A 24,977-nucleotide genomic window follows, 5' to 3' on the forward strand; every position below is an offset into this window, starting at 1 on the left:
GGGGTGCGCCTCTTACACACGCTTATACGGTAATCTTCTTCCTTTTCTTTCCTTATAAAAAAACTTAACTATCTAAGGGTCATTTATTTCCATGCCTAAACTTTCACTTATTTGTCTTGTAGAAATTCCTCTACTATGTTCTCAAAAGCAGTGATGTATTGGATATTCTAGTGCCTATACTGTATCATCTCAACGACGCTAGGGCAGATCAATGTGAGTCCAAAATCAACTGCATACTGAAAAGTAATGCATTCAATTCATTTCATTGGAATCTCATTGTGCTCTAATTGGCTCTCTCTTCATTTTCATAGCTCGAGTGGGGCTGATGCACATTGGAGTATTTATTCTTTTGTTACTTAGTGGTGAAAGAAATTTTGGCGTCAGACTCAACAAGCCGTATACTGCCACTGTCCCCATGGATGTTCCAGTGTTCACCGGTATGTATCTTGATATGTTCCATTTTTTCTGAAATTAAGGTTCCAAGTTATGGTTTGAAATAAGAAAATGGAAGTGCCAATTTGATGGAAAAGAGAGTGCAAAAATGTCTGTGGATATGAAGTTTTTTGTCAGGGCAGTCTAGAAGTATTTGAATTCAGGAATCTTTTAACTATCCTTTTATGGTAACAAGTGGTTAGTCCAAGCAAGATCTCTGGCAAAGAAATGTTGTTGGCACAGGTCATCCAAAAGACTAGCTAGCACCTGATATTAATAGATCGTCAAAGATTTAAAATTTGGGATAAAAATTGCTATTAAAATTCTTTTACTATATAATCATGGTGAGAATGGGATTAAATTGCTTAATTTGATTTTTCTAGGAACCCATGCAGATCTACTCATCACAGTTTTTCATAAAATAATTACCACTGGGCATCAAAGACTTCAGCCTCTCTTTGATTGCCTCCTCACCATTTTGGTCAATGGTAAGCTAATTTGTTGATTATTCTACACCTACTGCATATTTTGGCCTTTGTTATTCATTATACATAAAATATTTTGGCTCATTTGTAATTCGCTGCTTGTATATACTGACCGAATCTGAACTCAGACTCATCTAAAATGAGAAACGACACGCCGTGTTGAGTTTACCAACTTGGATTTAACGTATTGATTTTCACCAGTTGACTCTGCCATCCTTCTATGTGCCTATCTCCCATGTCTCTCTATTGTTTGGCTTGCGAGTGGATTAATTCTCTTTGCCCCTTTTTTCAGTGTCGCCTTACCTGAAAACTATTTCTATGGTGGGCAGCACGAAACTGGTTCATCTTCTGGAAGCGTTTGCAACTCCGTGGTTCCTGTTCTCGTCTCCATCCCATCATCATCTTCTCTTCTTTCTACTTGAAATATTTAACAATATTATTCAGTACCAGTTTGATGGTAAGTGTATTTTTTTAATTTTGCACAGATTTTTATAATGAATTCATACTTGTTGTGGAATATGTGTCCCAGGATTTATGACAAACTTCCTCAAAATTTAAAATCCATCGACTAATGTGTCACAAAAAAGTGAAAATTTCCTCCATAATAAGCTGAAGTTTTCTATGATTATCCATTCAATTGTGGTAGAGTTCGAAATATAAGGAACCTTTTTTTATCCTTTTTTCATTCCGTTACATCCTTCTTGAGCTATTCACAATGAAATATAGACAGGTTTAACCCTCTAGCCAGTAAGTTTAAGGCATCACTTATTCTTGCCGAGTAGCTCCCTGTCTTTCCATTAATTCTCGGCCTCCCGCATCTTGTCTCGCGTGAGCGATTCATTCCGTCAAGGATTGGATCATACGGAATGATTTAATGAACCAAAACTTCAATGATATTTCTAACTCAAGAAAGTTGCAACATAAGCATTTTTTATACACCAAAGTTGAAGTTTTTTATGAAAAATTATTTGGTTTAGTTGTGATTCGAACCCAGATCTGCGGATTGCCGATCTAATGTGCCAGCCAATTATACGGCCAAGTCATCTTCTTAGGGCGAACTTCAGAATGGGTTTTACCGAACAATGTGTGTATGTCACAAGTCCGCTCTATGGCACGTATGACTGAGGTTGTGCTTAAAAAGCCTCTGTTGGAGAAATAAACTCCACTTTAGTGGCTATTCAACGACTGTAAATTTCAAAGCTCTGCATGAAACTATATTTTCTGATGGCAAACTTCAGCCTTGGTGTATGAAGCTTTGCACTCCTGACTGCATGGAAAGTCACTTGTTTCATGTAGTGCTTTCAGAATTTTTTAAATTTTAAAGTTTAGGGAAAATGGTTAAATGAGGAAGACTTTTTTTCATCATAACTTATCTTTCCCATTCATGCATGGAATTATCTTATTTAATTGAGATTTCGGGTTAGAGGGAACGATTGAGTGGATTTTTTGAAGCAATATATTGATTTAACACAATGTTATTTGTTTTTTCATTTGCTCTTGCAGGTAATTCAAATTTGGTGTACACGATAATCCGCAAGAGGCAGGTGTTCCACGCCCTCGCTAGTCTCCCCTCTGACCCAACTTCAATCTCGAGGTCTTTGACCAGAAGCAACACAATGTCGAGGTCAAGTAGCAGTACAAACGTGAGTTCCAGTCCTCCGGTTCCGCATTCCAGCAGTGCTCCAGTCACGCACCCACGGAAGCAGCGCTCCCCCACCTCCCCTGTGACCACACCAACAATGTGAGTTGTCCTTCATCAAAGAAAACGAAAGGCATTGATTGTGAATCGTTACTCACCATTCGTTAGTGTATTCATAATGTACAAATTGTTTGGTTTTAGAACTCCCACTTTAGACGAATGGCAACGTTCAATTTTAACCGCATTTGAATTGGCGCCAATGAAATGCCACTCCACGTGACGTCACAGGGACCTAGATGCTATACGAGTAGATGGGAGTTTTACATCGTCTGAGATTACCAATGCATCCATAGGCACAGAGCTCAGGGAAACATCTCTTAATAATCACCAATTAAAACTGCCTATGGTCGGAAAGTTTTCTTCGTTTGATAAGGTATTAATAGTCATTATTTAAGCCAAGCACTACCAGCTAGCAGGGTACTTTTCTACCTGCTAGCATCCTGCGTCGTACCAGCGCTCAAAGCCTCGCCCCAAGGTCACCTCACTTGCGGCAGCGGGAACCAGAAATACGTCACACGGAGTTTTCCCAGCATTCATACTAAGCCATCACGTTTTTGCGTGCTTGAAAATTTTCACTTTTCATTGAATCGCGAAAAATAGATATCGTCATTAAAAAATCTAAAAGCGTGAAATGCGTACTCCAGGAGTAATAATCTTTCGGTTTAGGCAATAAAAAATAATAGCAAACTACACTATTGCTCATCTACTTCAAAATTCAAAGCAATTAGAAAATGTTGCTTTCAACTTTTAATCAGCCTTGATTATCTGAGTATGAAAAAGCAACAGTATACCGGGCAGAGAATAATTGTCACAATATTTTAAATCTACTGTCGGAATCAAAATGATGTGCCGCTGTGCTTTGTAGATTTATATCTGGACTTCAGTGCATGCCATAATAATGAATTGCTTCCTTACGAATGAACTTTGCTTCCTCGTAACCAGAACTGGCTTGGCAACATGACATTAATAGAAGTTATTGACATTCACAAATATTGTTATAGATTATGGATCATAGAAGAATTTCAAATAAATTAAGAAGTGTTTCTATTAGAGATGTGCGAATAGTATCCGCAAATACTCGAATACCTCGAATACTAGAAAGTATTCGATATTCGACGTCTCGAATAGTTATACGAAAAGTACCGCCTCAAATAATTTGAATTTCGCGTCGTACACTGTCGCACGCACGTCGTTGGTAGTTGACTTGGAAAAATGTAGAGAACTCTAGTCTTTTAGTGCATGCAGCACCGTTTTAGGCAGGTTGACAAACTACATCAAATTCGCGGTTTAGAGCGGTGAAAAGAGTTCGACGTGGGGAGCCTGAATTGATCCGGGTGAAAAAATCCGAAAATCCCTGGTTTCCCCCCACCAGGAAAACCTCAGTGCCGTGGGATAGTAACTATGTAACACGATTCCCAAAATCTGCTTCCCCCTCCATCCATCAGCCCTCGGCCCCTCCTCCGACGCTTTCCTCCTCTTCGAAATCAAACAAAAGGCCCCAGCTCGCGCAGGTTTCCTATAAATGAGACGAAGTGTTTACCATGTGTCATTTTTGGCTAATAAGGATAGGCACTTAGTTTGAATCTTTTACAGGAGATGAAACTACTATAGGAAGAAACTCAGTGCCGTGGGATAGTAACATTGGTGCATTTCCCACGATCTGCTATCCCCCTCCATTCAGCATTCCCCTCACCCACTCTGACGCTGTCCTCTTCTCCGAAATCAAACAAAAGGTCCTCCCTCGCGCAGGGATCTTATTACGAAGACCTTAGCTTCGAAAAAAATATCAAGTTACACGAGAACAATAAAGACGTGTCTCACGCCCCCCTTTTGTAACCCACTGACCTTTTTCTGCCTACCTGCGTCGAAGTTCCCCTTTTCTGGAGGTCAACTGCTGCATGAGGACCGTGAGATAGTTACATTAGCGCATTTCCCAAGATCCGCTATCCCCCTCCATTCAGCACTAGCCCCCCTCTGAGGCTTTTTCTTCTCCGAAATAAAAAAAAGTCCCAGCTTGCGCAGGGATCATATTACGAAGACCTTAGCTTCGAAAAAAATATCATGTTACACGAGAACAAAAGAAATGTGTTTCGAGCCCCACCCCCATTTCTCTCACCCGCTGACCTTTTTCAGGCTACCTGCTTTTAAGTTTCCAGTTTATGGAGGTCAACTGCTGCATGAATCACCTATTAGCCCAAAAGGTGTCTAATAATGACTTTTGGCAATTGATATTACACCGTTGTTGGATTGAAATATTAGTAATGTGTGCGTAATTTAAAAAAGAACAAGACCAAACGCGATGCATTTCTTACTTTATTTCAGCATTTTACGCGAGGAAATAAATGTCAAAATAGGATGGGGACTTGGCATTCTGGCGAGACTCGATATGAGCAGCAGAGCTTCTCGGAAGTTGATGTGGTATTTTTTTCCGAAAACATATATCAAGTTACAATTTATGAGTGGTGCTATAAATCTTTATTGTTACAGTCCCAGACGAAGGGATATTTTCTCAGGATATTTGGTTTCTCCCTGATAGCAATTCCAATTCATCTTCTTATCTCGTGAGAACTCCCAAAGATGGACTGAAAATAATTGAAGAAAATCCGGTGGAGAAGAGCCTGTATTTTACAAAATGCCTCAGATTGTCAGCTAGCACTTGGCAGCAGGAGTGGGGGTAAAGCGATGTTAGTTGAATTAATTATATGCCCAATTGTTTCCATAAAATTAAAAAATTCCATTAATCAGCTAAATTCCTGTTCAAATCCTTTAAAGGAAATCAAAATTACTCCCCAAAATCTTGTGTTGCCTGCTGCATAGGCAACCGAGTCAAACATTCCAGCATTCATCGTTTAGTATTTGAGGTATTCGAATATTCGAGCAATGATTTAATATTCGATATACGAGTTCGAGAAATCTGTTATTCGACCCATCTCTAGTTTCTATCAATTTTATTTTTTCTTTCGGGGTCAACAGTAGGAATAGATAATGTTTAAACATTTTGTTTAGTTTACAACAAAATATCCGTTCTAAAACTACACAAAAGTCACTTTATTAATCTATATTAATGTTTGCTACTAATTGTGGAAGATGAATGTTGTAGATGTAAGTAGTAGTTTTCCCTAGGTTGAGTTACATAGTTCATGGAGTTGACAAAATGGCTAATTTTATGGCGAGCGGAGTCCTTTATTGCACTCACATGTCTACATTTTTGAAGTTTTCGTAAAATAAAAAATAAATTAGAATTGAGAATAAAATTTCCTTTTAAATGACGTATTATTCATTAGTATGGCATGCACTGAAATCCAGATATAAGTTCACAAAGTACAGTGGTACATCATTTTGATGCTGACAGTGGGTAGCTGGTGCCACTAGGAACCATAATTACGGATGACGTTTATGTCGAAAACGTGCGCGTGCTCACTCTTGTTGCAATATACCGGAAAGCAATGTGCAGAAATGAAATCTATTTGAGGTGTTATGCTACAAATGCCTAACAAGTCGTCGTAAAAATCAGAAAAGTGATAGAATATTCTTAGAGTTACATCGTATTCAGTTATGTCCGAAAAACATGCAAAAATAATGAAATTTCCTAACTTCAAGTGTGATGTGCCACATTTTCCTGATATCCAATTGCAAAAATAGTTTTCTCAATTTATTCCCTCACCGATTGAAACAAATCTGGGGGGTGTCCTGGAAGAAATTCGAAAACTTTAAAATAAGGACCATCCTACTGTACAGTGTAACATGCATGTCATTCACTATCTCTCTTATGCTGTCATTTTTTCTAATAAGTTTTTTAATCTACAGGGATGGAGATAGTGTGCCGCTTCCGCAGGTGAATGAAGATGGTGAGGTACGCAATGTGGACGAGAGTATGGAGGGCTCCATCCCAGCTGCACCCGCAGAGCCTGGCACGCTCAAAGCCACACTGGCAGATACACCAGGTATTAAGCTATACAACTCACTGAAGGGAGATGGAACGCCTCGGTAAAAGTGACAAGAATTCAATGAAACTTTGGTATCTTAATCTTTGAAAGACACACTTTCAATGGGAGATGGAACGCCTCGGTAAAAGTGACAAGAATTCAATGAAACTTTGGTATCTTAATCTTTGAAAGACACACTTTCAATGATCCAAAGATAAAGGGATTCTCACTTGTCGATTTTGAGATACAGTAAAATCTCCATGTAGTGAACCTCTTTACATCATAAACCTCCATACTTCATTCAACCCCTATGGCCCCGTCAGATTTACATGTAAATATAAAGGCAAACCTCTTTGTAGTGAACATCTTTATCTCGTAAAACCTCCATTTATCATACCAAGGAGACTGCCCCGAGATGGCCAAATTACCTCCGCAAATCGTACCGAGACAACTAGAGACCATTAAAGCAGCTGCGATTATGTACATGGAATGACATTTTCAGCGATAACTGTTTCACGCTTATTTTTTTACGCGAGCATACATAACAGTAAATTATGAAAAAGGTATTCAACTATCCTAATAATTTTAAGTGACTGTTGAATTAAGAGAGATCACATCATTTTCTCTTGAATAATGGTAAAAACACGCAATATCACTCGCTTTGTGATATTAATAAATAATAAATATATGTTCCCTAATGCATGCATGTTTGTTTTAAACAATTATATATATAATGGTTTAAAAGGAAGTAGTGCCTTTCGTTTCCGAAGGATATGAAGAAATGGTGCATATCACTAAAACCTCTCTATAGAGCACCTCCATACATCAAATTGCCCAAATTTTGGTCCCCTCCATTAAGATAAAAAGAGGTTTTACTGCATTTGACGGTAAAATTCAGTTAATTTAACGTGGGCTCTTTTGGAGGAATACGGTTTATTCATTCTAGGGAAGCTGTTTGTTACAACTAGAAGTTATTGAGGCGGCAGTCATTGGAAGCAAAATTTTATGAAAAATCGCAATATGTACATGAAAGTATGAGTCCACGATGAAATAAGGAAGATATTTGCAAAAATCTGCCTGAAACTGACAAGGCAGCCGTGAATCTCTGGTACCGACATCGCAAATTGAAAATCACTACACCGACTTAGTCTACATCATGCAAATATAATTAGTTTCCCGGCTTTTGCATTCGTCATTCCAGGTCTTAGATATCTTTTGTTTATGAATTTATGTCTGCATGGATTTACCACTTAGGTTATGAATATTTAGTCAAGGTGTGTCGACAACAGTTCAGCGTGCAAAGGTTCGAAGCAGCGTTGAAACTAGTCAAGTTGACTACTGTAAATACCTTTTAAAATATCATTTTTGACGTTTGCATTGTGCTGAGGTGCAAAATTGCACTCACATTTCATTTATTTTAATTTTTTTGGCAACTCTTTTGCGTAAATAATAGCTAGCCCAAGTACATCACTTGACTTCAGCCGATGCCACTAAAACTTCCTTTACTTGGCATAACTGTACGATATGGTCATGAATATTACATTAGGGGATTCTCTAGTCTGCCGCTGGAATTGTAGTCACTTCACATGCATTAAAAGCAGATTTTAAAAATTGCCACTCACAGAACTGCCAGTCATCGACATCCACTTTTCACGAGGAATTGCACAGCAGTAATACGCACATGTGCCAATAAATCATATGAAACCCACCTGTGTGACGATTGTTAACAAAAAAGACCACTTCCTCTGTGGTCAATGGCGAAAGTCACAGTGAAAGAGTGACCCGCTGCCCAGTGGTGCCGCTGAATAAAAGAAATGCGAAACAGCAATGGATATATGTAATGCTCTCCCGTCATGTTCTCCCATCGCCTTTAGCGGAGTTCCCTTGGGTATGGTATTTGGAGGAGGTGGCCGACAAGTCACGTGTGCCGGTATGGAAGAGGTGGGGGGAAACCCTATAGGTTCGCGAATGACAACAGTCACACTTGCATACCATGAATTCAGAAACACAATAATTTGCTTTTTCAAGGAGTAAATTCTTTGCACTGTTTTTGAACAGTGGTAGAGAGGTAAGTCGTTTAATGACAGATGGTAATTTGTTATAGATTATTGAGGCTGAATGATGAGGACTATGTAGAGAAAGGGAAGTAAAGGCCTGGGATAGGTGGATGTCAGTACTATTTCGTGAGTGGTAAGGGTGCACGTAATGGTGAGAGGAGAATAACTGGAGGTTTTATTTGACAAATAAGGAACAATTAAGTGTACAAAGGGAGGGAAGTGTGAGGACGGTATGGTTCTTGAATAAAGATCTGCCAGGGGTACGAAGAGGGAGGCGGAGCATTGCCTTAATGGCCTGCTTTTGAAGGGAAAAAATCTTTTGGGAAAGGAAATCTGCATTGGCAATAGGCTGCTCGTAATGAAAGGTGCCAATTGGATCGCAGGTTAACCTCTTATCTGGCAAGCAGAGTGCTGTACTTGAAGTGTCTTCCACTCATAACTCCAGCGGGGATCGAGAAACCTTTGATTGAAAATCTCTGTCACTTGGGCCACTGGGAGCTTTCGAAATGCGGTGCTTCGGAAGATTGATGGAGATCAAATTGTTCGACTGACAAGGGGAGACCACGTACCTTGCTCTGCGTTTTTCAATGCCTTTTTTTTTATGGCATTCGGAATGGCAAGCACATCTCTGAACTGATAGTGGTTCCATCAAATGGGCCGTAGTTGAGCTGTAGTTAATTAATTTTCAAGCAGTACTTTTAACAAGCACTATATCATCCCACAATAGCGCATCCTTCTTCGGCTGGGTCATTTGGTCTAGTGGAGGGCGCATTAGGCGTTCGAAATGACACTGCTTAAATACCTAAACGTAGTTATGATGATAAAAAATTTTACTCATGCCCAGTGGGGGCTTGCCCATAAGGACTCTCGGACGCCGCCCCTTCGAAAGATTTGAAAAAAAGAAAAAAAATTAAATACCCATTCAATTGTAATTATACACCTACCAACCAAGGTGTTTTTTCAATAGAGAAATTCTCATTTGTATCTGTGGGGCGCTGGCCAGAATGTCCCATGCAGTTATATGAAGAGTGGTAATGGTGGGGGCTGCTGGTGCTATGACGCGTCTAAGCTTGTGCCTTATGGAAGTCTTGGGATGCCGCCCGAGCATGCGCAGAACGATATATGTATCTAGTGAGTTGATATCGCCTCACCACCCGGTGGCTGAATAATCTTGGTGTTGCAGTGTTGCTGAATACCTTGTTTTGGTGACTAATTGACTTATTATGTGTAAATTTTTAAATATAAATAGGCCCAGTTGTAGTTGAGTTGATCGAGTTAGTGATTGTTAGTGTTTTAGTGTTAGTGATTGTTTTGTGTATTAGTGGTCTCTAGATTGGCTGAAAAACTCACTGAAGTATGCAAAATATTAAAAAATGTTGACCCCCCCAGTGGAGTGTGCCCCTCCCAGCATTTGACTCATGAGCCGCCACTCCTCATGCCTACGCTTGCTGCAATGAAAATTCGTGAAATACATGTCGCTAAATAATCAAAAGATGACTACAAAATAAATTGCCATGACTAAGCATTGAACCCTGGTCCCCTGGGTGAGAGCCTAATGCGCTCCTTACTACACCAAATGACCCAGCTGAAGAAGGATGTGCTATTGTGGGATCATATAGCGCTTGTTAAAAGTACCACTCGGAAATTAATTATTTACAGCCAAACTAAGGCCCATTCAATGGATCACTCTCAGTTCAGAGAAGTGCTTGCCATTCCGAATGCCATAAAAAATACGGCGTTGAAAAAGGCAGAGCAGGGTACGTGGTCTCCCCTTGTTAGTGAGAAATTGAGAAGTCCTTTGAAGACTAGGAGGGAAGAGGAGCCTCATGAAAACCTTGAAAAGAAGATAGATCAATCTTATAGGCCACATCTTGAGACATGATGGCCTGATGAAGACAATCGTCAAAGGACAAGTGGAAGGCAGGAATGGAAAAGGAAGACTTCGAATGAAATATATGAAACAGACAAAGAAGGATGTGAAAGAGAAGAAATACGTAGGTAAGAAAAGATTAGTGGACAGGAGAATTGAGGGGAGTCCAATGTGAAGGCTGTTGATCAGTAATGATGTGACTTGAACAAGATAAATATTCTGCCCATAAAATCTCAAAACATGCATCACTCATGAAATTTTTTTTGAAGACTGAAGATAATAGTCTTGTGAACGAGGCTCTGGGGTATGCTAGCTCATCAAAGCAAGCAAATTGGACATGGCTCCAATACAGATTGCTATCTTTTGTGCTGCTTGATGCATTCATAAGAGAAGGTTGAGTTTTTCTCAACTAATTGACTGTGCCAAATATTAAATCGTCTCTTTGAAAAATGTGTTTAAGAAAATCTCTGAATGTCCAGTACCAAACTTCACAAAAATGCCCAAACATTTATGACTTTATAAGAGTCTAGTTTGATTGTAATTAATTACTGTGGTTAATTTTTTTGTTTATCTGTTTCAGGCATTGAAAATATGACTGAGAGAGAGTCTGCTCATCCATCTGCTAGTCAACTGAAGGAATTGACTGATGGAAAAATTGAAGACCTGGAATTAGATTCTGGCCAAAGTGAAATTACGGTAAGGTCTCATGAGTGAATGGTTTCTCCTCAGGTTTGGTTTGGGCATTTGTCTTTTAATTGTCACTGCATATTACCCAGCTAGCTACCTCAATGGATGTGTGGTAGATGTTATCAGGACACCAGCCATTTACGAAGTAATGGTTGGCATGGGAGTGATTTCACTTCTTAACTCTGCCGAGCATTTATTGAAGTAGTTTATCATATAATCCCGATATGAGAACCATTTCGTAACTCGTTTGACAAATCCTTGATCCTTTAGGGCTTTCCACAATCATCTCTCATAATAGTTCTCTCCATGATAGGTGTGAAACTAGTGTTACCCCGTGATAGTTGACTTCATCCGATGCCTGTATGAAAGCACCATTCTCAATGTTTGTATGTTACGTATTTATTATTTATGCAGATGCAAATAAACTGCTCATTTAGTAGTTTGAAGAATCAAGTCAAATGTTACTTCAACCCATTTACTTCCATGGCTTTTTCAAAATTGATACCCAAAATTATCAGGGGTCTGACCAGGCAACTACAAAACAAGTTGTCCACTTGATAAAAATAGGATTAATAGCATGCTTTTACTTTTTGTTAGCGTTGCTTCAGATTGTAAATGAAATTAATTTGAAAATAGTGTATTTTTGGTTGTCACTGATAATGTATTAATTAGCTTTTACTGATTTTTATAAAATTGAAATGATTTATTCTTCTATGACTTAGAACTGGTTATTCTCTACTAAACTTTCTTTATTTAATCTCTGTTCTGCTTTTTTGAAATATGAAATTTACAATTAACTACTGATAGCCATATTATTGTTCATAAATTGTCTCCTTACTCATGTAATAATGTTTTCTCTCTATTTCCAGTCCAATTCGTCATTACCAAAGCCATCCATAGATATAGATGATACTTCAGCTAAGAAACCTTCGGTTGGGGAATCGTCTGCCACTCCTTTTCGTAGGAATGCATCACAGGTACTCTGGCTTTGCTGCTATGTTTACTAGAAGTACACTTGGATGGCAAGAATAAGTAGTTAATAGTGTTGATTTGAACAAAAAAGGAAACCATGAATGGAAATTACATAAAAAATACTTTGACTAAAATAATTGAAAGACTGCCACTGTGTTATAAAAATGAGAAAATGCCTGATGCTGTACTCGCTAAGGAAGATTTTCTCCTCACTAACATAAAATTTTCAGGAAAAACAAAAAAAAGAAATGTTCATTGTAGGCTTCCGCAAAATAAAAATTACATAGAAATTAAGAAAATAAAACTGTTACGCCAAAGCTGCGAATGTCACTCCTCAGCCTAGCATTTGGTTACCATAGCCACTGGACTGCTATACAGAATGAAATTTTGGCATTCTGTAGGTAATTAATTCGAGCTTTAAATGTACCAATTCCTGTTTTAACTATTGGTTATATCATCCCTGAACAGCATCCGATTGACTGCAAATCTTTAAAGTATGTTAGAATTCTGAGATCTGGATTTCAGACATCGTTAAGAGGTGTGATATGAAGTTTCCTGTTTCCGATGTATTCACTTCACCCTATTAGTACTTCAAATGAATTATTCTAGCATAGTGCTTTGCCTGAAACCTTTATTGTTTGTATATTCTTTGAAATTTATTGCCCCACAATCACCTGAAGCAATGCTCCTCATGTTGTCTGATAGTTGATCCAAAGAAGTACCGTATAAGCGCGTGTAAGAGGCACACCTTTTTTCCCAGAAATTGCAGCCGAAAATGGGGGTGCGCCTCTTACACAAACTTCTTATCTTCCCCCCCTCCCCTTTACCGGTTGCAAGTTCAAGGGGAACTGAGTGGCCTTGGTTTTCAGCGTGAGTCAGTCATCTGAAACCCTGGGTCAAAATCAAGCGGCAGGCAGGGGAGTTTCTCCCTTAGTGACGTATTTTTAAAATGCTCCTGTTTGAATTTCTTGCAAGCATCGCGCCGTCACGTCGGTACCCCAGAGGTGAACATTGAAAAGATCGCGCGGGGTGATTGGCTCCGGAGCGCACGCTAAATTTATTGCCACGAGTGGGCACCTGCGGCATTTATACTGCATATAGTAATATTGGTGTCAAAACCTGCGGTTAAAAAAATTCGAACGAGTGTGCTCATTGTTGGACTTAATGGTGGATAGAAGAAATCGGAAATGCTTATAAGTGAAGAGCGCTGAAGGAGAGGTCGAGGGGAAGGAGCGCGCTCCCTCCCCTCCGTATTTAAAGCTACGAGCGAAGGAGCAAGGGAAGAACACGTCCGATCTTGCATGTGACGTCGTTGCCTTTAAAGCGAAGGGGCGAAGGCGCAGCAATGTGACATACGCAGTTTGCGTTGCTTGAGTTTCCAGTCCGTCTCGTCTTGTTTGAATGCGCTTATGCTACGCTTGTTTCTTCCGAAATTGTGATGTTTGGACTATGTCAAATATTAGTAGCCTTATTTTAGCTATAAATCTTTGTGTGAATCAATTAGAGCTCAAAAAACTTAAATACTGTCAGATATGCGTCGCGTTAGGTCTAATTCTTTTTAGAACCTCGTGCGTGTCATACAATTGCTGAAAGATATCGAGATATCTTCGAGCTCAGAAGGTGACTCACGTAGCATTTGACCTCCAGAATCTCGGGGAATTCAACCTGGTAGACCGAAAAAGGTCAGTTGGTGAAATGGGGTAGGGATGAAACACGTTTCCATTGTTCCCCTGTAACTTGATATTTTCCTGTGGAGTCTCGGAAAGGAAAAAAATGGCAGAGGCATTGGCTGATGGAGAGCCGAGTGTAGTTCCGTTAGGCCCCTTGCACACACACCGATTTTGGACGGCCGGTAAAATATTGGCTGATATATTTTACCAGCGAAGCGATGCTTGCACACACGCCGGATTTTTACCGGTTAAACGATACGTTGCTATGTTCTTGAGCCGGCGCCGGCGATCCACAGAGACAATGGCCGGCAGCTAACCGGCATTTTGCCGGTGCCGGCGCGTGGTCGGTACATGTGCAAGCTCCAATGCTCTCCCATTGTTCACTATTGGAATGTGGACGGCCGATATTTTACCGGCTGTCCAAAATCGGTGTGTGTGCAAGGGGCCTTAAATCTACGACGTGGTTATTATCCTACGGCGCTGAGATTGCCCCGATTGTTGTTCAATCTCTTGGGAAAGCTCATGCCATTTGCCTGTCGTGTTTTGCCTTAAAATTTTCCACGGCTGCAATTCTATTGCAATACTCCTGCGAGAGCTTTTAAACAAAATTGTTCGTGAGTAGGACAAGCAACGTAGAGCGATGGCGTATGCAAAGAGAGGATCGGAACTCTTTCTACTCCCTCTTATGCCGCTGCAGTTATCAAAATTTCCTCTTTCAAATAGTACTGAAAGAGGGCATTTCGATAACTGTCGAAATTCCAGGCATACGTCTGCAACACCGCACGATAGGATAAAAAAAATGTCGCAAAATTTTTTTTTCTTTATAGCTTCGATCCTCAAAATAGGGGTGCGCCTCTTACACACGCTTATACGGTAATTTATCTTGTCTCCTAGACCACTTACCATTGCTGTAAATGTAGATCATTACTTTAGATCAGTGCCAGTAGATGTCTGCCCACACATATATAAGGAGAGAATTTCAAGATTATGCTCCAAATTTTCTTTACGCAAACTTTAATTGCACTCCTACTACCTATGAAAATATTTTCAACAATATATGTTTGTGAGCATAACCTTTTCTAGGCGTTAAATTGAAAATACATATGTATGGTCAAGGGCCACTATCCAAAGTGTCAATAATCAAGTTAACTTGATTTCGAGTTGACTTGATGATCTAGGACAATTATTTTGTATGACAATTTAAGAACTGCACCCTACGGAGGAGACAACTACCAGTCATCTCCAGGACTTTGGTACGTAAATACACTGGTTTCCTATTTTTTAATCCCTAAATCGAAAGATTATTCCTTCTGGAATATATGTTTCACACTTTTAGATTTTTAAATGACGATATCTATTTTTCGTGATTAAATTAAAAGTGAAAATTTTCAAGCACGCAAAAACATGAGGGCTAAGTATGAATGCTGGGAAATCTCCGAGTGACGTCGTTCTGGTTCCCGCTGCCGCAAGTGAGGTGACCTTGGGGCAAGGCCTTGAACGCTGATACAATGCAGGATGCTAGCAGGTAGCCGAGTACCCTGCTAGCTGGTAGTGCTTGGCTTAAATAAGGATTTTTAATACCTTATCAAACAAAGAAAACTTTCCGACCTTAGCCAGTTTCAATAGGTGATTATTAAGACATGTTTCCCTGAGCTCTGTGCCTCATGCATGCATTGGTAATCTCAGACGATGTGAAACTCCTATCTACCCGTATAGAAACTAGGTCCCTGTGACGTCACGTGGAGTGGCATCACATGGGCACCAATCTGGCCTTTTTCAAATGAGGTTAAAATTGACTGTTGCCATTCGTCAAAACTGGGATTTCTAAAAGCAAATAATTTGTACATCATGGATGCACTATTAGTGGGTAACGAATCACAATCAATCCCTTTTGTTTTCTTTGATGAAAGAAACTACCCAATTGTCACATGTGATCAATTACACACTTCTTCTACACCATCAAGTAAAATTGAAATCAAGTTAACTTGATTGTTGGCCTAACACAGCCTAAAAGATTTGATAGTCAGTATCTATATTACCGGGAATGCATACATATCTTCCTATGGTGCAAATGGTCTCATTTGATGCAAATTCCATTTGCATGAAGGCTGCAGGTTTCGCTTTGCACCAAACGAAATACAAGCTCATTCCTCCTGCGGGAGTGTCTGTTGTGACTTGAATATTTCCTGTATCTTTTGTTTCAGAGGCATAGCATTCGTCAAAGGGAGACGCATTCGCTGGGTGGTGGTGCAGGTGGAGGTGGTGATGGTTCGGGGGGAGGTCCGTGGGTTGCCACGCCTGAGTGGGTGCAGAGCTGGAAGAGCAAGCTGCCGCTTCAAACGATCATGAGGTTACTTCAAGTCCTCGTGCCTCAGGTCGAGAAAATATGCATTGACAAGTAAGTGCAACTTTTTTATATCATCTAAGATGTCGGCCTCAATGTAATCCACATTTTATACTTTTTGTTTTTAACCTTGTAATTGTTGCTGATGCCTCCATTGTGTGTTATATAGTGTGGGTGAGACTGTGTCATGGTGCTTTTTTGCATCATGGTTTACGTTTGCATTCATCGTAATTTTAATGTGTTTCTGAGACAGTACCTATGTAATGTACCCTGACTCTAAGTATCTCTGGCTAGCCCTGACTATGTTTTACTATTACAAATATGTAAATGGATAGATGGGAAAGTTTTCTATTTATGTTGTATGGCCTCTGTTCTTTACCAATTGTATTTCTGTTCTTTACCAAATGTAATTATGTTCTTTATCAAATTAGGTAGGCTATTTTTTCTTCTATTCCCTGTCTCAAAATATTTTGAGGACAATTTTTTTCAAATTTCAATGCAAGAGCTTCCAATGGAATACATAGTGTATTGGGAACCCTCCTCTTGCCTACTCCAAAATATTTTATCAGTGCAGAAATAAAATGTGAGGTGTGTGATGGGTGTTTAATATGAAGGAATGCATAGTAACTTTAACACTAAAAAAGAAATTCACTCTTACTCTTCAAGAAATTCCAGCAATATACATGGAACTTATCACAAAAACTCAAAAGAATATCAGCAAATAATAAAAGTGCGCACTACCAGACGGAATATAGTGTACAATGTCAAAACAAATATTTAAATAACTATTAAAAGAGTGTGTAATAATGAAACATTTTTTAGCTGTGAATGAATTTTTTTAACAAAATTATGGCAATCATTGTCAAATGTAATCATATTTTATGATTGATGTATATCTTTTTGAGCATGTACAGTGGAATCAAGACAATACACCCATGTCTCGTATAGCGCAAGGAATGCGTTCCTTGGGATCTTTGCGCTATACGAATTTGCGTTATACGAGAGCGTTTTAACATTGGGAAGATAGGGATGCGTTCCTGGTAGCATAGGTCTTGGGTATTGAATTTCCTCTAAAACATCTATATTCCCATAAAAAGCCGTAGAAAACATTATTTATACAAATGTTAATAGTTTAAAACATCTTAAAAGATAGTATGCTCGCATTCAAAGACTTTTATTCACGTTAAAAAAAAAATTCTCACGTGCTTTTGAAATTCCCTCCCGTCGTGCGGGTGGGCTAACACCTGCTATCTCAGGGGTTTGTAATGCGTTGCCGGCAGCTGACGATTTTTCAAACTAGTCTAAAAACAACTATCGTGTCACCCAGCCCTTTTGTCGCTCATCGAAATGACAGGAAAATGCTGCTTTGAATGCCATTTCATAGCTAGCGGAGTTTATGAATAATAAATCATTTTAATTTTAAGTCCTCCGAGGCATTAGCAGCTACGTGAAACAGTCTTTAATTGCCTTGAAACCTGACCCAGGTTTTCCTTCCCTGAAAATGAATGAACGAGATTGCATACTTTTCCAAAACAATATCATCTCGTCAACACTAAAAACCAGTTAAGGGGAAAGGAGCCACTTTCAATCACAGCTTGGAGTTCATCAGAAAATATTGTGGATTGCTGCGCTATCAACGTTTGCAGATTCACCTATCGCCGCACTGAAAATACCTGCTTGCCGTTTAAATTCTGGAACCAACCAGAGCTTTCAGTAAATGTCTCGGAGCGATTACCACTCTCGTCTTTTTGTACTGATTCACTATGAACTTTCCGTATGTGTAGACCGCTTGGTTGAATTTGGTGCGGCTGAGGTCACTGATGTTTTAACTTCGTCTTTATTCAGAATAAGGCATCGTGCGTTTAAACTTCCGCGCAATATCGCTTTGACGCTCTCGATTTTCAAAGCAATTGACCTCTTTCAATTCCTCTTCTAGATTTATGGGTTTTCTTGATAAATTCTTGATTTTTCTACACGCATTCCTATTTTTTGCCATATTCTCTTGGTTTTTACTCTATGTGGCTCTATCTAAATCACCTTCTACTGCTGAACTGTATTCCTGAGACGCAGAAGGCCTAAGACTGCGGGGAGGGAACGAAGCCATTGTGTTTGAGACACTATAGCGGACCCTTTTATGTGTTGATGCTATTCATGTGCAACTCGGCCACCGCTCCATTTCTCCCCCATGAATACCGATGACCTTGAAGGCTTTAGCATAGACCCTCTACCTGGAAGTCAATCGCCCGATAACCCATGACGGCAAAAATACGTCTCAAACCGTATTGCTGAAAAAAACCTCATTTCACTAGCCCCACGCTTAATTAACGATCTAAATTATTTATTATCATTCTGTTAAGGAGACGAGATAAATTACTTCGGTAGGCCGGCTATCTGGACCCTATGACGAGTAATACTTTTGGCCTTTGCACAGCAATGGATTTCGATTAATATATAAACAAAAAAGAAGATATAAGGCAAGCAATAATATTAATATGCGTAAAATGATAGAAATTTCGCGTGTACTTAGGGCAAGTTCACGTTTTATTACGAGAGCGTTTAAGATTTGTGATTAGGCTACACTGCGTTGCGATGTTTCCCCGAGGAACGAATTTGCGCTATATCGAAATTGCGCTAATCGAAATTGCGCTATACGAGACATGGGTGTAATTGCCCTGATAAGAAGTTTTCCTCTCCGAAAACTTTGATTTTCAAGTCCCAAATTAAAGCACATACATTTTTTGCTAAAGGCTGAATAACACGATCAATTTTTTCCATTCCTCAAGAGTGATCCCTCATTGATCCATCATTACCTGAATCACACGGTTATTCTCACTGTCCCTTTTTCCATTGTTTATTCCATCACTTTCCGTATTTACAACTGTCGTTCAATTATTAGCCAATCATGGCGTAACAATCGCTATTAGCAGCAGTTCATTCTTATTGGCTGAAAGGCTAAAATTTGTGCATCGCTGAGACCAATGCTGTACCAGCGATGGTTTCAGCGACTGAGAAAGAGACGTGCCCAGTGATGGGAAAAGGGATGGGATTCCCATCCATGGAGCCATCGCAGAAAATGATTGTGTGAAACGGTCATATCTCCGCTATCATTGGAGCGATTGCTGAAGCTATTGCTTGGAAAAGTTGGAAAAAATGATCGGGTGATTCATGCTAAATATTTCCGGTATAATTACATTCCCGCTTAATAATTTTCCTGAATGTTAGGAAGAAGTTTTACTGACCATACCAAAGTGACATATTTCTATTGTATACTACCCATATAACAAGTTTTAGAAGAATTTTACGTAAATTCTCATTAAGTCATCTTTGCTGATTTTTTCTTACATTCGATCGGTGAAAGATAGTAAATATTTTCTTTTTCAGATCAATTGATGTTGTGGTATCTTTCTGAATTTCAGCCTTTAATCTGTTGTGTTGCATTTTTTCTGTTGCACTGGAAAGAAACACAGATTGCTTGAAAGAGGTGGAATCATTGTCGGTGGTTCGACGCAGCTCTCCGCTCAATTCTCCAATCACATAATCTTTTCTCACCTACTTATTTCTTCTCTTTCATATCCTTCTTTATTTGTTCCCTCTAGTTCATTCAACGTCTTCCTTTTCCATTCTTGCCATCTGTTTGTCCCTTGACGATTGTCTTCATCAGATCATCATGTCTAAAGATATGGCCTATTAGGTTGTTCCGTCTTCTTATCAAGGTTTTCACGAGTATTCTTATCTCTCCCAATCTTCTTGGGACCTCCTTATTACTAACTCAGGGTTCCCACTCAACCGTGAAAACCTTAAAACCGTGAATTTAGTCTACCGTGAAAAAACCTTGAAAAAGCCGTCATTGAAACCTTAAAAATCTCTCAAACTCGATTTTAGAATTACAATTGACAGATTAAAAGAAAAATCGACGTTTCGATAATGTTTCAAGGCCGATTCACGTGCAGATACTGTCCACGCATTTACCTGCACACGTGTATTCGAAAGCGCGACTATTAATTTGTCTGTGTGTGTGCCATGAGAGCACATTGACCTGAAGCCTGCGATTGGAAGACATTAACCCTGGCAAAAAATCAGGCACTTCTTCACTTCCCTGCCACCCTGCTCTCTCCATTTTCCCACTCACACCCTTTATTAGCTGGACCTGAATTTTGCTAACGATAGGTGAAGTAATTAGAGATAGCAATTTCATTTCCGCTTTTGCATTCAAGTCATCTGTTGCGTTTGTTACATTTTTAGTTAACGTGAGGCCGATGATTGCTATGTAATCAGCATTTCTGCCTAAAATGCCTTATCTACCAACCGTGAATTTGATGACATTTAGACCGTGAAAACCTGGAAAAAACCGTGAATTTTATAATGCAGTTAGAGTGGGAACCCTGTAACTTCATCCATTTGATCCTCATTATTCTTCTGTGGTGCCACATTTCGAAGGCCTCTACCATTGATTTCTCCTTTGGCTGTTGTTGTCCATGCCTCTCTTCCGTAACAGTGAATATCCCATAAAATTTGACTGTCTAAATAGGCCTCAGTGGTGGCGGGGTAAAGTCCTTGCCTGGTCGCAAGTCGTGGCATAATGCCCCTGTCCAGAGCCGCGGGTATTTGTGACCATCGTATGTTGTTGTTCATTAGATTCTCTTTCTATGAAGGCCTTAAATGCACTGTTTTCTGGGAGGTGATGATTTTTAAAAAATTACACGCTTTTCTTCATAAGAAGTTTTCCCAGCTGAGGAGTTTTCAAGCCAATGGTCCTTTGAAATATATTCTCATCAGGTTTCTACTGCACCTCATGCCCTTGTTTTGATGGAATGTACAGTAAGTAGAATGCTTTTTTTTCTACGTTGCAGGGGTCTCACAGATGAAGGTGAGATTCTGCGATTCCTGCAGCACGGAACGCTTGTTGGGCTGCTTCCAGTTCCTCACCCAATCCTCATCAGGAAGTATCAGGCGAACAGAGGGACCACTGCTTGGTTTCGCACTTATGTTTGGGGTGTTATTTATCTCAGGTATTGTCCACACTTTCTTGAGCCTTTATAACCCCACCATTTCAATTTCATGATTCAATCATCCCTGGCCCTACTTTGTTGAATATCATCAAGCTAATGTAAGTAAAAGCGGCTGATTCATTTTGCACACAACATTTGGGGAACCTATCTGGTTTTGAGTAATCAACTCCCAAGTTGTACCCATGAGAATGGCACAGAAGTTTTTGAACCAGTTGGGTCAAATAAAGATTGTGTGGAAACTACTAAAAAGGGACGCTTTCAACGTCGAACAAATAGAACCGCACAAAACCGTCCTCGGAGCAACTAGCAGTCAGAAACAAAGCAGTGGTGTGAGTCATTTTCGTGGTAAACTCGGCACTTTTCTGCTAGTGCCATGAGACGGTGGCATAGTGTAGATCCACTAACCAGTGCTCCAGTTGCATGAGTGCTGATAACGTTCACTTTACTCCATAACTTCACAAATCTAGTTAGTACCAATTGCAAATGCTTTTCATGAGCTCTTCTGGCAAAAACATTGGGGGCGATGACACGTACATCCGAACACCACTATTTTCATTTCAATACTCCTGTATTCTTTGTTCCGCGTCGTCAACAAGAATTGTCGTCTATTATTGTTCGACCCCATCGTTTTACTCCCATCATCGCAGAGATATAGTTGCAAGCTGCAGTATGCATTTGTCTCTTGTAGTGTTCGCAAGCGAGCTACTGTTTAAATTGTGTACACTGCAGTGATATCATGAAGAGAATGAATCCTACGCATGTCCTTCCCATGGAATTGATATTTGTTCCTTTGCATCTCCCTATCAAAATGTTACTTGAGGTAGAATGCTACGTTTTGCATGGACATGATGCACAGCACTGTTTTGTTTATGGCTGCTAGTTGTTACGAGAGCGGTTTTGTGTGGTTCCGAGAGTTCAAGGTCTGAGGTGTTCCTTGTAAGTCGTTATTACTCCCATTAAATTTTCAATTTAAATTGTTGAATACATTTAGATAATAGAATTGCTGTGTTTTCAGTTTCTTTTCTGATGACTTTCAATGCACCTCTTACTGTAAAAAATATTATTTTTTGAATTGTGGTGGTAAAATATGAGCAAAAAATTACTATTCACCAAGTACGTAAAAATGAAAGAAATCAATATTATTTATGCTCATATCAACGCTAATTATTTAAAGACAGTGTTGTTGTGAGCATTACTGCTTACACAAGAAATGATTATTGGTATGATCTTCTAAAGTATGATTTGATTCAAAAGAATGTCAAGCTTGTATGGATAATGAATGGCAACTTCTAAACTTGTAGCATAGAATGTGAATGTATATTTACAGAGTTTTGACTGTACCTTCACATCGGCTAATTGGTCAAAGATATTAAAGAGTAATGTAATTTTAATTATGATACTCTTTCTGTTGAACGGTACTTTGATGTCTAAACTTGCATTTATAATTTGGAGCAAAGTATTCTAAAAGTGAAATAAAAATCATTTTTCAGGAATGTGGACCCTCCAATTTGGTACGACACAGACGTTAAGCTTTTTGAGATTCAGCGTGTGTAATTAAGCGTTGTAAATGATGACGTTGTAGTTTTTGTTATGCTGATCTTTTGACGGTTATCGAATCAGGGATTTGTGGTGAAGAATCCTATTGAATGATGAAGAAACTGAAATTCTTTAAAATGAATCAAATATGTCTTTAGTTGAATTGTTATTACGAATATGTTGTAACTGGATCAGTTTATATGCTGTGTAATAGTGAATTAACTATGTATAGGTAATTTAGAGTTAGAAAGTTAATGAAAGCCTGAATGATGTTTTGCCGCTGAGAATATGTCCCGCATTTTTTAAATCATTGATTCTTCTGCAAAAGCAAATGAGCTTGTTGTGTTGCATCCTTTTTTTAGTTTCTTTTATTATGAAAAACATGGATTATTTAATTTATTTAAGGGACTTTTGTATCTTATCCAGCCATGTTCTTTAACTTTTGTCACATGTTCTGAACTTATTTTTACTTAAGAGATTTAAAAATGTGTGTACTTGTGTTAATTGTGAACGTAATGCCAAAATCAGTTTCTGTTGTGATGTAATCATTCCATATCTAAAGTATTACATAAAAGTGTGTTGGTCGTGGATATTAACGTCTATGATGAAATAAATCCATGAGAACTTCAGGCACAGTTAACCATTCACCTTTCCGTACTTATCAGCTTTATATGGAGCTTTGTCTGAAAATATTGTGCTAGTCAATCCTTATAATGTTATCGTAACGTGGCATTGCATTACAGTGGCATAATGTCCGATTTTCCTCCAGTAGCTGAGTATTTCTAGATGTTAAAGCAGCTCTTTCACGTGGAGGTTGCGTAAAGCCTTGCTGGTTTAATGATCACACAGACACGCATACTAGTTAACACTTTCAGCTTGAACCACGTCAGTTTATGTGGTCTGGCATGCGGCCCCACGCATGGGGTCGCATTTATTAACTCAGTGCAGGCTACTCCCCTGATAATTTTTTACTCTTTCTGCCGTCTTTACCCGAGAAACTCGGCCCCTTTTTAGAAGCTTCAACCTTGCGTTAGCTCCCTTGTGCCTGCGGGTCTTCTCATGCCAGCAATGGCTCTTCCAAAATTCAGACAAATTGCGGACTCATAAGAAGCATGTCGGACACACATTTGGGAGGAATTTAAAAACCCATATCCGACATTAAAGTCATGAATTTCAATTGCAGAGAAACAAAGTGGAGTGCAGAGCAGCAAAAGCAGAGTGCTCACTGCACAGTACATTTAATATTAGAACACTATAGTAGTACACCAGAGCTAGAACACTATAGATAGTACACTATAGTACTGCACAGTATATAATAGTTAAACATGAAATGGAGCTAGTTCTGCTACTGAAATGTAGGTTACATCCTGGTGAGACTGTTGCCAACAGAGCCTTGGAAGTTTTTCTGTGACCTTATTTTAATCGCATGCGTAGTGATAGCTGGCAGTCCAACATGAGAGCCAGGAACGCAGCCAAAAATATGCGTGTAAGAGGTGGAATGTGGGATGCCTATGCTTGTAATATTTTAGTCAATTCTCACGCATCTGAAAATCATTGAGTAATCTACAAATTTCAATTGTGTACTCCTGAAATTGATATTCATTAGTTTTTACCGAAATGGCTCTAGTTATTACGGTTTGGCCAATGCAGGCATTTGTTTCCAAAATCCACCTCATTTTTTTTTATAATTCTAAATTTTAGGCCGCTGTCGGAAGATGTTAGTGTTATCCAATTTTGGGCAAATCTTGGATCGGAGACCCCGATCTGTGTCCGCCATTTTTTAAAGTTGAGAGAAAGTCGTACGATGAGTGCCTCTGCGCTAGTTGTCTCCTAAGAGGATGTGTCACAGGTTGTGTCCCCAACGGGAAAAGTTAATTTCGAAAGGATGAAGGCCCCAAGCTCTCCCCTCCCTCTCTGGGTGTGTGTCTGAAGAGAGCTATGCGATAGAATTGCATTTTCTGCACTTATCGGTTGTCGCTGAACATTTTTAAAAATCATAAAAACAATTAAAAAATGAGAACAAATTAATTCATTTATCAAATTCAGACTCAAAGATTCTTAACAGGTGGCCACATCACGACTATAATCTCCAACAACGAATCAAATGGATCATCACACTTCCATACCTAGAGCACCATAAATTCCGCTTGGTATACATCCAAGAACTTACAATTTGTTCTGCGCTGCTTCTTTTTGCACCACTTTGCCAAGCCCTACATTCTCTTCACGCATTGGGTGTCGTCGGGATGAAGGAAGTCGTATGATTGGTTCACCTCATGATGCTCGTATC

At 39.3% G+C, this 24,977-nt stretch overlaps 1 protein-coding gene across 1 annotated transcript in view; it reads left to right on the forward strand.

Moving 5' to 3' along the window:
- LOC124169320 (protein HID1) overlaps nt 1–24,151 on the forward strand; it is a 31,708-nt gene extending 7,557 nt beyond the window's left edge. The window contains exons 8-18 of the mRNA XM_046547906.1: nt 123–213; nt 312–437; nt 816–920; nt 1,210–1,374; nt 2,421–2,658; nt 6,424–6,560; nt 11,050–11,165; nt 12,026–12,133; nt 16,003–16,196; nt 20,993–21,151; nt 22,642–24,151. Coding sequence (XP_046403862.1) covers nt 123–213; nt 312–437; nt 816–920; nt 1,210–1,374; nt 2,421–2,658; nt 6,424–6,560; nt 11,050–11,165; nt 12,026–12,133; nt 16,003–16,196; nt 20,993–21,151; nt 22,642–22,705 — 1,503 coding nt within the window. The 3' untranslated portion in view covers nt 22,706–24,151. The remainder of the gene's footprint in view (nt 1–122; nt 214–311; nt 438–815; nt 921–1,209; nt 1,375–2,420; nt 2,659–6,423; nt 6,561–11,049; nt 11,166–12,025; nt 12,134–16,002; nt 16,197–20,992; nt 21,152–22,641) is intronic.
- Nucleotides 24,152–24,977: the final 826 nt, after the last annotated feature.

Source organism: Ischnura elegans, chromosome 12, assembly GCF_921293095.1.
Source record: "Ischnura elegans chromosome 12, ioIscEleg1.1, whole genome shotgun sequence".
Classification (NCBI taxonomy): domain Eukaryota; kingdom Metazoa; phylum Arthropoda; class Insecta; order Odonata; family Coenagrionidae; genus Ischnura; species Ischnura elegans.